Source organism: Azolla caroliniana, unplaced genomic scaffold, assembly GCF_043228905.1.
Source record: "Azolla caroliniana isolate FFs.n. ecotype wild unplaced genomic scaffold, voAzoCaro1.0.p SCAF_1, whole genome shotgun sequence".
In the NCBI taxonomy this organism is placed as follows: domain Eukaryota; kingdom Viridiplantae; phylum Streptophyta; class Polypodiopsida; order Salviniales; family Salviniaceae; genus Azolla; species Azolla caroliniana.
This window is the reverse complement of record NW_028230436.1, coordinates 11,383,696-11,397,522: the sequence shown is the minus strand read 5'-3', so window position 1 is coordinate 11,397,522 and position 13,827 is coordinate 11,383,696. Positions and strand designations below refer to the sequence as shown.

The window sequence follows — 13,827 nt, the reverse complement described above, 5'->3', positions numbered from 1 at the left end:
CGTACCGACTCGACTCGTCCGCCACGACTACGGAGCCTATCTCCCTCCGTGTACAACATCTTGTTGTCGGCATGCGTGCTTGTTGACGCACCCGTGTGGTTCTCCTCTATAAGGAGCATCGACTGTAAGTCGAAAAACGACGGCGTATTCTCCCGTGTACACACCAGCGTTGTTTACGTACGCGTATTTAACGTATCAATACGTATAATACCTTCTTATTTGTATAGTACGTACCATACGTCAAAGTTGTTCATTCAAATGTCATATACATTCGTCTAATACGGTATTTAACGTACCTTTAAAAAAATATGTATAGTACGTATTTATAGAAAATGTGAGTAAAACCCTAAAGAAAGCAAAAGAAAAGAACAGCTTTAGTAAAATAGAAGGAAGGAAGAAAGATGGACAGAATAGACTTAGAAGAAGAAGAAGAAGAAGAAGAAGAAGAAGAAGAAGAAGAAGAAAAGCAACAGCAGAAGAAGAAGAAGCAGAAAAAGCAAAAGAAGAAGAAGAAGAAGAAGAAGAAGAAGAAGAAGAAGAAGAAGAAGAAGCACAAGAAGAAGAAGAACAACAAGAAGAAGAAGAAGAAGAAGAAGAAGAAGAAGAAGAAGAAGAAGAAGAAGAAGAAGAAAATAAAATCAGGTTAGTGAATATGTTTCTTTCTTTTATTTTTTATGATTAAGTATACCTCCCATTTTGTTGTATTCCAATGTCAAGTTGTATGATAATACCAAATGACAAGGGAGATTTAATTTTTAGTTGATCTAGTTTACGTATGATTGTGTCCAGCAATCTATCTATTCCACAATAATGCATCTATACAAGTAACAAATTGGTAGACAATTGTAATTGACGTCATGCAATAAAACTCTCCTCTTTGCAAGTGTTGAGATCAAATATTATAGGAACCATGTGTTGAAACTCAAACATGTATGTATACATGTAGACAATGTGTTCAAAATCTTTCACAATTTGTAGCATTAGCTAATCCTTTGCTTATTGATTTTAGTGGTTGTATCCCATTTGAATTCATTTCAGAAATTGATCATTCTAATTTACTTTCCATGTTACTATAAATGACATTGGTTTCCAGAAACATTGAAGATCTCAATTTCGTGTCATGGGAAAAGTGCTTGGTCCTTTTTTAATGATGTCCCATTTTTTATCATTTGCAATGCATATTTATTTTTGTTAACAACTACTCATTTTTTGGAATATCATGGTTTTGGTTGTCTGCTTTTGAATGTGATGGGTATGAATAAATGTGCACTTGCTAGAACCCTTTCAATACAGTCTCCATATACATGGATTGTCCTTTATCTGTAGGCCCTAATAAACCGCACACTTTTAGGACATGGGCAATGTATATGCATCCGGAGAGATTCCATCAACTTGCATTTTATTGAAAAAATCTAATGCTTTCTCAGTAGTTCTATACTCAACAAACCCTCCAATGAGAGCATTCCTTTAAGACACAAGAAAAGGTGAAAGTGTTTGGTAGTAATAAGTATCCCCTCATCTTGTATCTTTTCAAAGCTTTTCAGTGCATCCTCAACGGGTCCATGCTCAGCATATCATGCAATCAATGTTGTCCATAATACCACATCTCGGTTGGACATCCAAGTAAATTTCATATTTATTTTAATTTTTTATGGTTTCCTAGCATTAAACCTCCAAATGTTTTCTCATGTTTTAAGATCAGATCATTTTGTAATTACTAATACCCTTTTAGGTACGAAGATGTTTTGAAGTTATTTGACATACGATGGAAATGGTTCAAGAGGCCGATCCACCTTGTAGCTCATTTGCTGCATCCGATGTGGAGAGAGGAGGCTACATTTATTAACCCCGAGTTAATGGATGCATGGATGAGCTATACAGAAAAATTGTACTAGACACTTGAATGTGATATCTTATTTCGTGAATTGCATGAATATCGAAATGGTACAGGGACATTTAGCTATGCATTAGCACATGAAGAGATATCTATGATGACGCCAGTCACATGGTGGGAAAATTTTGGTGGAAGAACTCCAAAGCTCCAAGCATTAGCTGTCTGCATATTATCCCAAGTAAGTGTCAAGTTTTGAAAAAATGATCAATTTTATAGTTAAGTTCTAAAATACTGCACTTTTGTGTACTACCTTTTATTTCATATTTTGTTTTCTATTAGGATTGCTCTTCTGGGGCAGCAGAAAGGAATTGGAATGCACATACTCTCGCACATACAAAAAATAGAAACAGACTAAAGGTAGCACAACTTGAACGATTGGTATATGTGCGAGAGAACTTAAGGCTAGTTCGCAAGTTTGAGACTGTGAATGCATCTCCAATGCAGGTATTGTTTTATTCACTTCTTATAATTTACATTCCTCAAATTTCATTAAGCTTTTATAAACTTGTTTGCAGGTAAATCCAAATGAGATAGATGTCTCTAAGACTCCTGATATTCCATCTATTAGCCACGAGAATGATATGGATAGAGAATTCTATGAAACTTATTTTCAAGAAACAATGAGCATGAGAAGAAGGACAAGGAGCATGACAAGATCACATACGACAACATCAAGCGATGGAGTCCCTATTGATCGAATACGGAGGCAGAGGCCAAGAAGAGATGATGAGCGGTCTTCTTGTAATAGGAGAATAACAAGATCAAGTACATTTGCTTCTTTACCACCAAATGATCAAGATAATGTCAATGGAATAGAAGAAGCAATTCATACAAATTATGATGATCTTACTGACGAAGAACCTATGTTGATGTCATCAACTAACACTGAATCTGATGATGAAGATGGTGATTATGATGAGGACGAGATCTAATGACTAATATTTCTGATTTCTATACATTATTACTAAGCTCAATAGCCATATGTTACTTTTGTTTGATCTAAGCCCATTTTGATACATTGGAGTCTTGGACATAGTTCAAGTTATGTGTTCTTAGAAGTCAAATATCTGATGTTGTGTTGTTAAGGTTTTTTTCTAAATTTTGTTCCTACAATGCATTCTATTTCTTTGACAAAATGCAATGTAAGTGTATCTCAAATATTTGATGTTATGTGTTCTGAAGGTTTTTTCCAAATCAAAAGATGTGGTCTTTTCTTCAATAGGTATGTTGCACTTCTTGTCAAAGTGTTGTTTTTGTCAAAAGTACGATTTTTTTTGTAGAATTTTAGCTTGTCATGACTCATCATGTGAATTCCCTCAATCATGTGAGGGATATACAGTTTTTGCTTCGTGGCCTTGGCTGTTGTTGTAAATGCCCAACAAGTTTGGGTTTTTTTTTACCTGACAAATATCTATTTGATTTGTTGATTTGTATCCTTTTGATTCTCATATTTGCTCGATTTGTCCTTTAGTACTTTTAAGATGCAACTACAGCCATGGAATGCTTCGTTACATTGCATATACACGGTTACAATATTACAATATTACAAATATTTTTTAAGAAAGTAAATAAATTTCAAATTCTAGAAGTATTTAACGTACTATACGTATTTTATGTATTTTATAGGTATTTAACATACTAAAAAACGTATTTAACGTATTTTAAAATTGGGAGGTACTATACCCGTATTAATACGTTAAATACGTATGGTATCAGTACCGTACCTAACGTACCTAACAACCATGGTACACACAACAGTTCAAAACGCTCCGAACTTTGACGCCAAACCCTTGAGACAGACCTGGACCATCTCTCTTTCCGGAAGGTAAGGAGTCGCATATGTCCTTGATCTTCGAGGTATAGTCAGCCATCGACAAATCGCGTTGTCGTAGGTTGCTCAACTCTTGTCGGAGCTGAAGCTTCCTGGCTGTGGTGCTCGCGGCGAAGTTCTTCTTCAGATTTTCCCATGCACCCTTCGGCGTTTTTGCATCCCAAACGTAGCTTAACAGTTGTTCGCCCACACAAGATGCGAAATAGTGCAACACTCTTCTCGTCGATTGTTCCCATGCCGGGAAGTCTTTGTGTGTCGAATTGGGTGCTGTGTCATTTGCTCCATCGACATAGCTCTAGTAACCGTGTCCGAGCAGGTACTGGTGCAACTTATAAGACCAAGACGCGTAGTTGTTTCTGTCGAGCTTCTTCGTCGGAAGCGAGTTAGCCATGCCTCTATCCATCGGTTTTGCCTGTTCTTCTTGGTTGGTTTTTCTTTCAAGCTATGTCGGCTGCAGAGGTTCTCAACCCTCACGCTCTGATACCATGTAAAAGATTATGTGCGGAAGCAATAGAAAACCGAACACACAGAAAATACGCAGGTTTAACGGAGAGCTTGAGTATACACAGTACACGGGAGAGACAGAGAGAGAACACACAAAAACTCAATTAAAAAATACTAACTCTCTGTACATACATCGTGCTCAATGAGCACCTTTTATACAAGCCCTGACAATCGGGCTGACACAAGTACTGACAGTACCTGACTGCTCATAAATGAGCCTCGACACTTACTCCTAAAACTATTCCTTACGAGAATATTTCTCTAATGGCCTTTTGGTTTACGCACCGATACGGCCTCTCGTTACGCACTGGTTTGCGTATCCGTTTTACACACCGGTCCAGCCTAACCGATTGGTCCCAACCGATCCAGTCCTCGGCATGCTCAGCCAATCCGGCCAATGTTGAGCTTGTCTCTCAACAAGACTCCAACTCAACTCTCCTATTGTATCTTTAAAACAATATTCTTCAAATATATTCACTAATTTTTCTTCTAAATCTATCATACCTCTACCTTGTAATTCTTTTTCTATTTTTCGTAATTTCATTCCTTTGAAATCTTCTATTATAGTTGCGCCATCTACCGACGCAACATATAATTTACCTTTATCTTCAATGCTATAAATGGGGCTTCTTACCTCCCTCGGGCCATCACAACCCCTTTTTGTAAGGGCCCACTCTAGAAATCTTGTGCGAAATCCCCCACATCTCGTAGTGGATGATCCCGTAGATTCTCCTTATTCCTTTCATGATTTGGTCAAATAGTAAGGAACTGTATTGACCTCTTCCCACCCTGGCTTCGAATCCTAGCAAATGCCGCTCTGTTATCAATCACTTTAGTCTCCATTCGTACTGCTGTGATGTACGGTTGCCCTAGGATTACTAAATAAAATGACTTCTCCTGGACAAAGAAGTTTTGATCTACTGACACGTCCCCAATTGTAACTTTAATATTTAGGCACGCGCCACATAAATCCTCCACGACCTCAGTTGCTGCTCTCACCTTCCAACCGTGGTTCCTTTCTATTGGCCATCTCCCGCGATTGTAAAAATTAGACGATATGATATTTATGTTGGAGCCATGGTCGATGAGTTCCACACATGGTTCCATCTGATCTCCAATTCTGACTGGAGCCTCGGTTGTTGCCCGAGCCTAGTGTGTGCGAGTGTAATGGCTTCGTTCCTCTTCATGACTACATTGTGTGTCAGCACTCTGTACCCCGGCTAACAATGCAGTCTCCATATCTTCATCTTCCTCATGTATCATGACGGTATTTACTCCACCCGTTTCTTCAACCATTTGTCTTTTTCTCCAAATCACATCAATGATCACAATCCCTAGTACTTCTCGGAGTGTTAACTCAACTTTACTATCGAGAATCCTTGATTCTAGCACATGCTTTAGGTCGGTGGATGTTTCGATGTCGGAGGCGAGTTTGAATGACGGGGCTATCTTTGCTTACCATTGTCTTCTTTCATCGCCTTTGCAGCAACTCGTTCAGTTTCTCGTCTCTTTTGTTCTCAGGTCTCGGGTTTTCTATAAGGTCCCGCTTCTTCAGTTCTCCTTCGTTTTTCTTCGACTATCACCTCGTGGGCATTCACCCCTACTATCTTGGCGATCGTAGTGAGTGAATCTACTAGGTCATTCCACCAGGTACTAATCTCGTCACCAGACTTTCGTAAGTCTTGTGGCTGGACTTTTTTGTCACTTTTCCCCAGAATCCTAATCCAATCTGGGGATCATCGACCTTCAATCCGGAGGTAGTCGAAAAGTACATTGCTTGAACATTCTTCGACTCTTCGTCCTCCATCCCACCTTTGCCGAAGTTGGTTTTTAGGGCTTCCGAGGAGTGGATTCCCCATTTTGATAGAAGATAACATTTCTTTCTAATGCTTCCGTATGGCTCTAACAATCCCTTTTTTGGTGCTCCGTGCTATTGCACCATATGCATGGGTGGACGAATTCACCCTTTCCTCTTTCATTGGGCTTTTGTTGAACACCCGAGCTTTCACCCTTCTCAAGTTTTGTGAACTTGTTGTAGATCCGCATTCCCTTTATCAGTTCATTAATCGCAGATTCTGGCTCCTTTCCTTTGCTAACATCTGTCATGATATGGCAAGACTCGAACCCGTGACCTTATGTTACATGGGTCGAGCTCTTGACCATTACACTATCTATTGTAATACATAGAATATTATTTTTATTTACGTTTTACTATAGAAAATTAATGTATATTCCAGATTTCTTTGGAACATTCTAGAAGCTTCAGGATTACTCCTGAGAACACTATAAAAGAAGGCACAAGGCATTATTTCGAACCAAATCGGTTCAACGCAAGATTTAAGCCTCCTAGCCTTCCTTGTATATTCTTCTCACATAATATATTGCTCTCATCATCATTTTCTCTCCCTCGATCTCTCACTCACTCACTCACCCTCTCTCTCTCTTCTACTCTTGAGTGTTCTACATCCTCTATTCCTCTTAGTACTAATATTCCTCTCTTAGTACTAATTTCTTCTCTGTCTCAGTACGATTCCTGACAGTTTGAACTGATTTCCCTCCTTACGTCTCCTCCTTTCCTCCTCTTCCTTTTATCTTCTTACATATCCCCTTTTTTCCGGTCTTTTTTCTGGTTTCCCTCATCTTCTTACCCTTTTTTTCCCTTCATACTAATCCTCTTATCCTCCCTAGTAAAATGGAAGTTGTTAGCACTTGGGAATACGAATATGTTTTCTCGGAGCTCCAGTGCTTAAAAGAGAAATTTGTAGCACTAGAACAAGAAAATCACCGTTTGTTGGGGGATCTTCAACAAATAGCGCTGGAAAAACAACAACATCACGGGGAGCTGATGTGTACAACAACTTGAAGCATCTATTGTATCACTACAACAACAAGGATCAAGCACTCAAGGGATTCAGAAAGAACCCAAGATCGGTCTTCCTGCAAAATTTGATGGGACCCGATCACAGTTCAAAGGTTTTCTGAATCAGGTGCGTTGAGTGATTCAAATGTATCCTTCTCGATATCCCACCGATGCATCACGAGTGGGACTAGTAGGCACTCAACTTTGTGGCTCAGCATTGGGATGTTTCACTTCGTTGTTAGAAAAGGAATCTCCATTACTAAACAATTTTGAAGAATTTATTAGTGAGTTTAAAGCTTGTTTTGGAGATACTGACAGCATAAGGACAACAATCAACAAAATCCGACGATTACGCCAAGGTGATTGTCCAACCTCTGCATACGCTGCAGATTTCTACCTACTCGCTGCCGATATCCCTTGGGATGATTAAGCATTGATGGAGCAATTTCATTATGGTTTATGCAACGATGTCAAGTACTTACTCTTGACCTTCCTAGAAGAACCAAAGTCATTAACAGAAGCAATCAATCACGCAGTGAGATGCGGCAACCGCCTTTTCGAACGACGTTCAAAACGACAACTCTAGATGCCGAGGGCAAGATCAGAACCCACCTACGCCTCAATGGTAGCGAAACCTTTTCCGAGGGAGTCATATAATGTGTCTCCATTGAATACTCCGACTCCAATGGAGATTGACACTACACGTCGTCGCGGACCATTATCGAAAGAAGAAAAGCATCGATGTTGAGCAAATCGAGTATGTCTTTATTGCGGTGGACCAGGGCATATTGCAGTAAATTGTCCCTATAGGCCAAGAAGACAGGTAAAGCAAGTAATTGCTAGTTCTAATTGTACTAAACCTGAGTTTATTTCAATTGGAATATTTGATAGTCCTAATAGTACTAATAGCCCAAATCTAACGAACAAATTTGATGTCCTTAGTCAGTTAGAAGAACAGTTAAACGACTAAGTCCAGCCAAAATAGGAGCTGTTTGGTTGGACAACCCTAGATCTGTGCAGCCCATTAGTGGTTCCATTCCCTCTAAGCAAGTTGGCAATGTGTTCGTAGCCAAAGTAACAGTTAGTACTAAAAGTACCCCTCTAGTACATGTCTTCACACTTCTAGATTCTAGAGCTAATTCTTGCTTCATGGATAGGAATTTTGCCCAAGCTCATCAGATATCTCTTAGAAAACTCCCGTATCCAACCTCTATAGTAGTAATTGATGGTCGTCCCATTGCATCCGGAAATATCATAGAAGAGTCAGAGCCCGTTAATATTGTCCTAGATAATCTAGTGTGTGTAGTATCATTTAATATAATTAGTATCCTAGAACATCCCATTATTTTAGGATTACCATGGTTCGAATTACATAACCCAGACATAGATTGGAGAACAAGAGAAATCCGGTATTGACAAGCTGTCATGGACGTAGACGAGGGCAAGGACAAGTAGGCGAGCTCAATATTAAGAAAGAGAGAAAGATAGATATATAGATAGAGAGGATCACAGACAAGAGAACAAGAGAGAGAGAGAGGGTAGACAAAAGAGAGAGAACTAAATTATGCTTCCGTAACTAGTGTTGTTCACCTTGATTGTAATCAAGGTGCACCGAAGTATTTATACAAGAATGTGGTGGTATGCATGTAAGCGAGGAAACATCTAGAGTGTGCATGTCTATGCATTCTCTAGAAGTTTCTTGAAAGTTCTAGTGATTAAGTTACAATGCAAGAAGTTGGAACTTATACAATACAATAATGCATAGATGGAATGTAGCTCAATTGGTAAGGTTGCCTAGTAAGACCAAGAGATCACAGGTTCAACCCCCTACAATCCATCGTGTCTATGACATTATCCTCCCTTTAAGGCCGTCTCTCGAGACTCACGGTTGGCTTATGTGGGTATCATTAATGAAAATCGCAAATGGCCTCCAAAGCATTTTGTAAATGTGTAACTGGTTCCCATGTGGCGTCCGAAATGGGGTACCCTTTCCATAAGACCAAATATTGGAGCTGTCGACGACGATATCGAGAATAGAGGATTTGGTCAACCTCATATTCTTCGCCCGTCGACAATTCCACAGGTGGCGGTGGAGGAGGGTGTTGCCCTGGAATTCGAGAAGGATGGTAGAGTTTGAGGAGGGAAACGTGTAAAACATCGTGAATCTTGAATGTTGGAGGAAGTGCTAACTGGAAGGTGACTGGGTTGATTTGCTCGATGATACGAAAGGGGCCTAGTCTTTTGTAGTCCAATTTTGCACAAGGACGTGTGGTGGTGATGTGATGACGTAACAACCAAACCATGTCCCCGATTGCAAACGTCGGTGCAACTAAGCGATGTCGGTCCGCTTGATCTTTATAGTGGTCACTAGCAACACGGAACTCCAAGGAGAGGTCACGATGAACATCGTGTAAACCGCGGGCACGCGCCTCTACCGAAGGATTGACCAAGTTGCAAGTATGGAAATGCTGAAATGAGGGTGAAATCCATAGTTTGCAAAGAAGGGGGAAACCTTAGTCGAAGCATGGATACTATTATTGTAAGCAAAATCTGCAATTGCAAGAAAGTCCACCCAATCCTCCTGTTGGTAGCTCACGGTACACCGAAGGTATTGTTCGAGGATTTGGTTGACTCGCTCCATTTGTCCATCAGTTTGAGGATGGTATGTTGAGGAAAAGTTGACAGAAGTCCCGAATGTTTGTAGAAGTTGTCGCCAAAAGTGGGAAATGAACTGAGAACCTCGATCAGAGGTGATATCCTCGGGTAAGCCGTGTAATCGAACAATATTTTTAAGAAAAAGATCAACAGTCTCTTTCCCGGAAATGGTTTTGGAACATGGAACACAATGAGCCATCTTTGAAAACTGATTGACAATGACTAGCACCGTGTCATGTCCACCAACCAGAGGGAGGTCGGCGATAAAATCCATGGATAGAGAGACCCATGGTCGACGTGGAATGGGGAGCGGGTGGAGAAGACCATATGGCTGATGGTGAGGCGTTTTAGACCGAGCACATACATCACATGTCTTGATAAATTCCTTGACAAATTTCCAAGGTTGGGGCCACCAAAACCATCGAGATAGCAATTCCAGGGTTTTCGTAACCCCAAAGTGGCCAACAAGAGGATCATCATGACAATTTTGTAGAACCTGTGTACGACATGATTCTTTGGGAGCGTACAAGAGATGATTACGATATAGTAACCCATCCCGGGTTGTAAATTGGTTGAGATATGAGCTTTTCATGTCTGGAGATGGGTCATTAATGCGGCCGAAGATTTCTTTGGCAAATGGGCCTGACACGGTTGCCGTGGCGATCTCATTGAGCAAAGAATCATCATTCAACATGCAGGTGGCGAACATCTGAAGTTGATCGGGCCACAACAAACAATGGGATTGTTGTGAATATACATGATCTCCTGGGCGCAATGCAAAATCACGTCGCCGAGAGAGGGCATTAGCTTTCCCATGTTGAACTCTGGGTCGAAACAAGATCTCAAAGTCGTAGTCAGTGAGAAAAGCTGACCATCGGGCTTGCCTCCGATTCAATGTACAACTGGTGGTGAAGTAAATTAGATTTTTGTGGTCGGTCAGCACCTGGATGCGATGTTGGGCCCCAACCAAATAGTGTCGCCATTTGGTGAAGGTAGATATGATTGCTGCCAACTCCTTGTCATAGACTGGATAATTGATTTCCGGGGTAGTAAACTTCTGAGAGTAGAAGGCAATAGGACATAGTGTGCCCTCGTTGTCTGATTGGGATAGGACAACTCCAATGGCAAAGTTGGAGGCATCAGTTTCGACTTGGAAGGGCCTTGTGGGGTCGGGGTGAACCAACACTGGGGATGTGAGAAAAGCTTCCTTGAGGGCATCAAAAGCACGTTGCGCCGCAGAGGTCCAAAGAAATGGAGTATCTTTTCTTGTAAGGATGATTAGAGGTTGTATTAAAGACGAAAAAACATTGATGAATCGTCAATAGAAATTTGCCAAACCAAGAAATGATTGTACCTCTTTCAACCGAGTAGGGACAGGCCAATCGGTGATTGCCGCTACCTTGCGTGCATCCATTGTGATCCCAGAGGGTGAAATAACGTAGCCGAGGAATTCGACAGAGGTTCGATCGAATTCACATTTCTCACTTTTGGCGTAAAGTCCATGTTCCTTAAGTTTGGATAGGACCAATCAGACGTGTCGGGTGTGCTCCTCTATGTTGGAAGAAAAAACTAAAATGTTGTCAAGGTAGATCACCACGAAGTGATCGAGATACTCCCGAAATATATTGTTCATCATGTGTTGAAAGACTGCAAGGGCGTTGGTGAGACCAAAAGGCATCACCTTGTACTCGAAATGTCCATAGCGTGTTCGGAAGGCCGTTTTCCACTCGTCTCCTGGCTTGATACGCACCAGATTGTAGGCTCCCCGAAGGTCAATTTTGGAGAAGATACACCCGGTTCGAAGTCGGTCAAGAACTGTTGCAATTAAAGGCAAGGGGTAACGATTACATATCGTAATTTTGTTGAGACCCGGATAATCCACACATAGGCATAATTAGCCGTCCTTCTTCTTGACAAATAAGATTGGGGCTCCAACTGGTGATTTGGAGGGTTGAATGAAGCCCTTGGCGAGGTTTTCATCCAGATATGTGCGAAGGGCCTCAAGTTCGGGTTCAGATAGCCCAAAGATGGGCCCAAATGGTGGCTGTGCACCATCTTGGAGTTTGATTGGGCAATCATAGGGGCGATGTGCTGGCAACCGGTCTACATTTCTCTTTTCGAACACGTCCAAAAAATCGCTATATCTTGCGGGCAAATTGGTGACAGGAGTAGGGACGTCCTATGACATAATGGGCACGGAAGTGAACACGCCAGAATTGGCCACAACGGAATCGGCAACGTTGGAGACTGAGTTGAAATCAGAAGAATGTGCACCCAAGCTGAAAGCAGCCCCCACACAAGTAACAATGTTTGTGGAAAGGGCCTGTGTTGGTGTTTGTGGAAAAGTGATGGAGCAGTGTCGTGGAAATCCGCGCCTGCGGGTCGGTTGAACGGGACCACCGGGGTCTTTGACCAAGGAGGCTGAATCGGGTGACTTGTGCTTGTACCGTCATAGACAAGCACCGGCCTCTATCCGCAAGTGGTGATGGAGGATCGAAAGGATCGTTCAAGAGAATGGAACGACAGAGGGACTAGCGCATGCGAGCAGTATTAAAGATAAATTGATAGATTGATACGGACGGGACGAATTCCCGGTTTGAACCTTTGACTTCAAATTTGAGATACAAGACACATTGCCAATGAGATAACTAAGATTTATTAATTATTATTGATTGCATACCTTACTTGATTTCCTTTCCCTTCCTCTCCTTCTCATATAGATGCCCGCATGCATATGTGCATGTGAGGGTGTAGTACATGCATACAATGCATGAAATGCATGATTGCCATTTGGCGCCCATGCATCACATGCGATGCATGATGACCATGTACCTCATCCAAGCTCACATGTACCAGCAGTTCGTGTGAAAAGTACAATGAAGAAAATAAACTTAAAGGAAATAACCTAATCTAATGGTATATTAATTGTATCTTATCTTAGAGGTGTAAGGTTCAAACCTTTACTTGCACCTCATTGTATATGTTAGGCTTATTTTATATATTTGTGTAATGAACACCTAAACACACATCACACGTGCATATTAATGTATTAACATACGCGTCTAACCATCACTCCTTTCATACGTGTGCACATTGCACCTTCTCGATTTCCCTCGTTCCACGCGATTTTCACACTGTTTCTGAGAATCTTCATGACATCCACCCCCACCAAACCGCACGTCCTCCGGTACATGCCAAGAAGTGAGTGTGAGATTTCGGCTATGGTGATCGACCAATTTCCTCCATGTCCTCATCTACCTCACTCACATTTGTGGGTCCTGTCATACTATCTTCATTGTTGATGTCATCTAGGTTAGGACCCTCATCTTGTCTTTTCTCGAATATCTTTATTCTTTTCCCCGCAATGGGTATGGCCAGCCTTGATCCGTCTAGATCCGCGAGGTGATAGGTGGCATTGTTGTTGGCACTCATCACCACATATGGTCCGAACCACCTTCTTGCGAACTTCCTTGTCATCCTATGTTGGTTGTCTAGGATGTTGTCATAGACCAATACCCAATCTCCTTCTTCGATCTTCTTGGGACGTAGTCGGTGTGTCTTATCAAACCAAATCTTATTCTTCACTCGGGCTGTCTCCATTATCCTTCGCGCGTTCTCTAGGTCTTCAGGTCTTCTTTCGAGTTGCCTTATTTGTACCGCCAATAATTCTTATTCTTCACTCAGGCTGTCTCCATTATCCGTCGTGCGTTCTCTAGGTCTTCAGGTCTTCTTTCGAGTTGCCTTATTTGTACCGCCAATAATTCTTCCCGGCTCATCTCATTTTCCCATGGTATTGCTACCCATGAGGCGATTGTCCTCTTGATGGGCATTACTGGTTTCTGTCCATACATGAGCTCTACTGGCATATAGCCTGTCACGGAACTGTGTGTAGTTCTATCGGCCCACAATGGATAGGGCAATAATCGCAGCCAATTTCCAACTCGACCATCGCATGCTCGTACGATGGCTTTGACTATCGGCACATGCCCTCACTCTATCTTCCCATTTGATTCCGGATTATAGGCAGTTGCGAGGGAGAGGTTTACGCCTATAGTCGCTCGAAGAGCTCCATTGCTTCGTGTG

At 41.5% G+C, this 13,827-nt stretch overlaps 1 protein-coding gene across 1 annotated transcript; it reads left to right on the top strand.

The window, feature by feature from the left end:
* The first annotated feature begins 424 nt into the window (after positions 1–424).
* Positions 425–2,826, top strand: LOC147868976 (uncharacterized). Its single transcript, XM_087324096.1, has 4 exons — positions 425–642; positions 1,733–2,072; positions 2,174–2,338; positions 2,410–2,826. Exons 2-4 carry the CDS (start codon positions 1,989–1,991, stop codon positions 2,824–2,826), a joined length of 666 nt encoding a protein of 221 aa, XP_087180222.1. The 5' UTR covers positions 425–642; positions 1,733–1,988.
* The last annotated feature ends 11,001 nt before the right edge of the window (positions 2,827–13,827 follow it).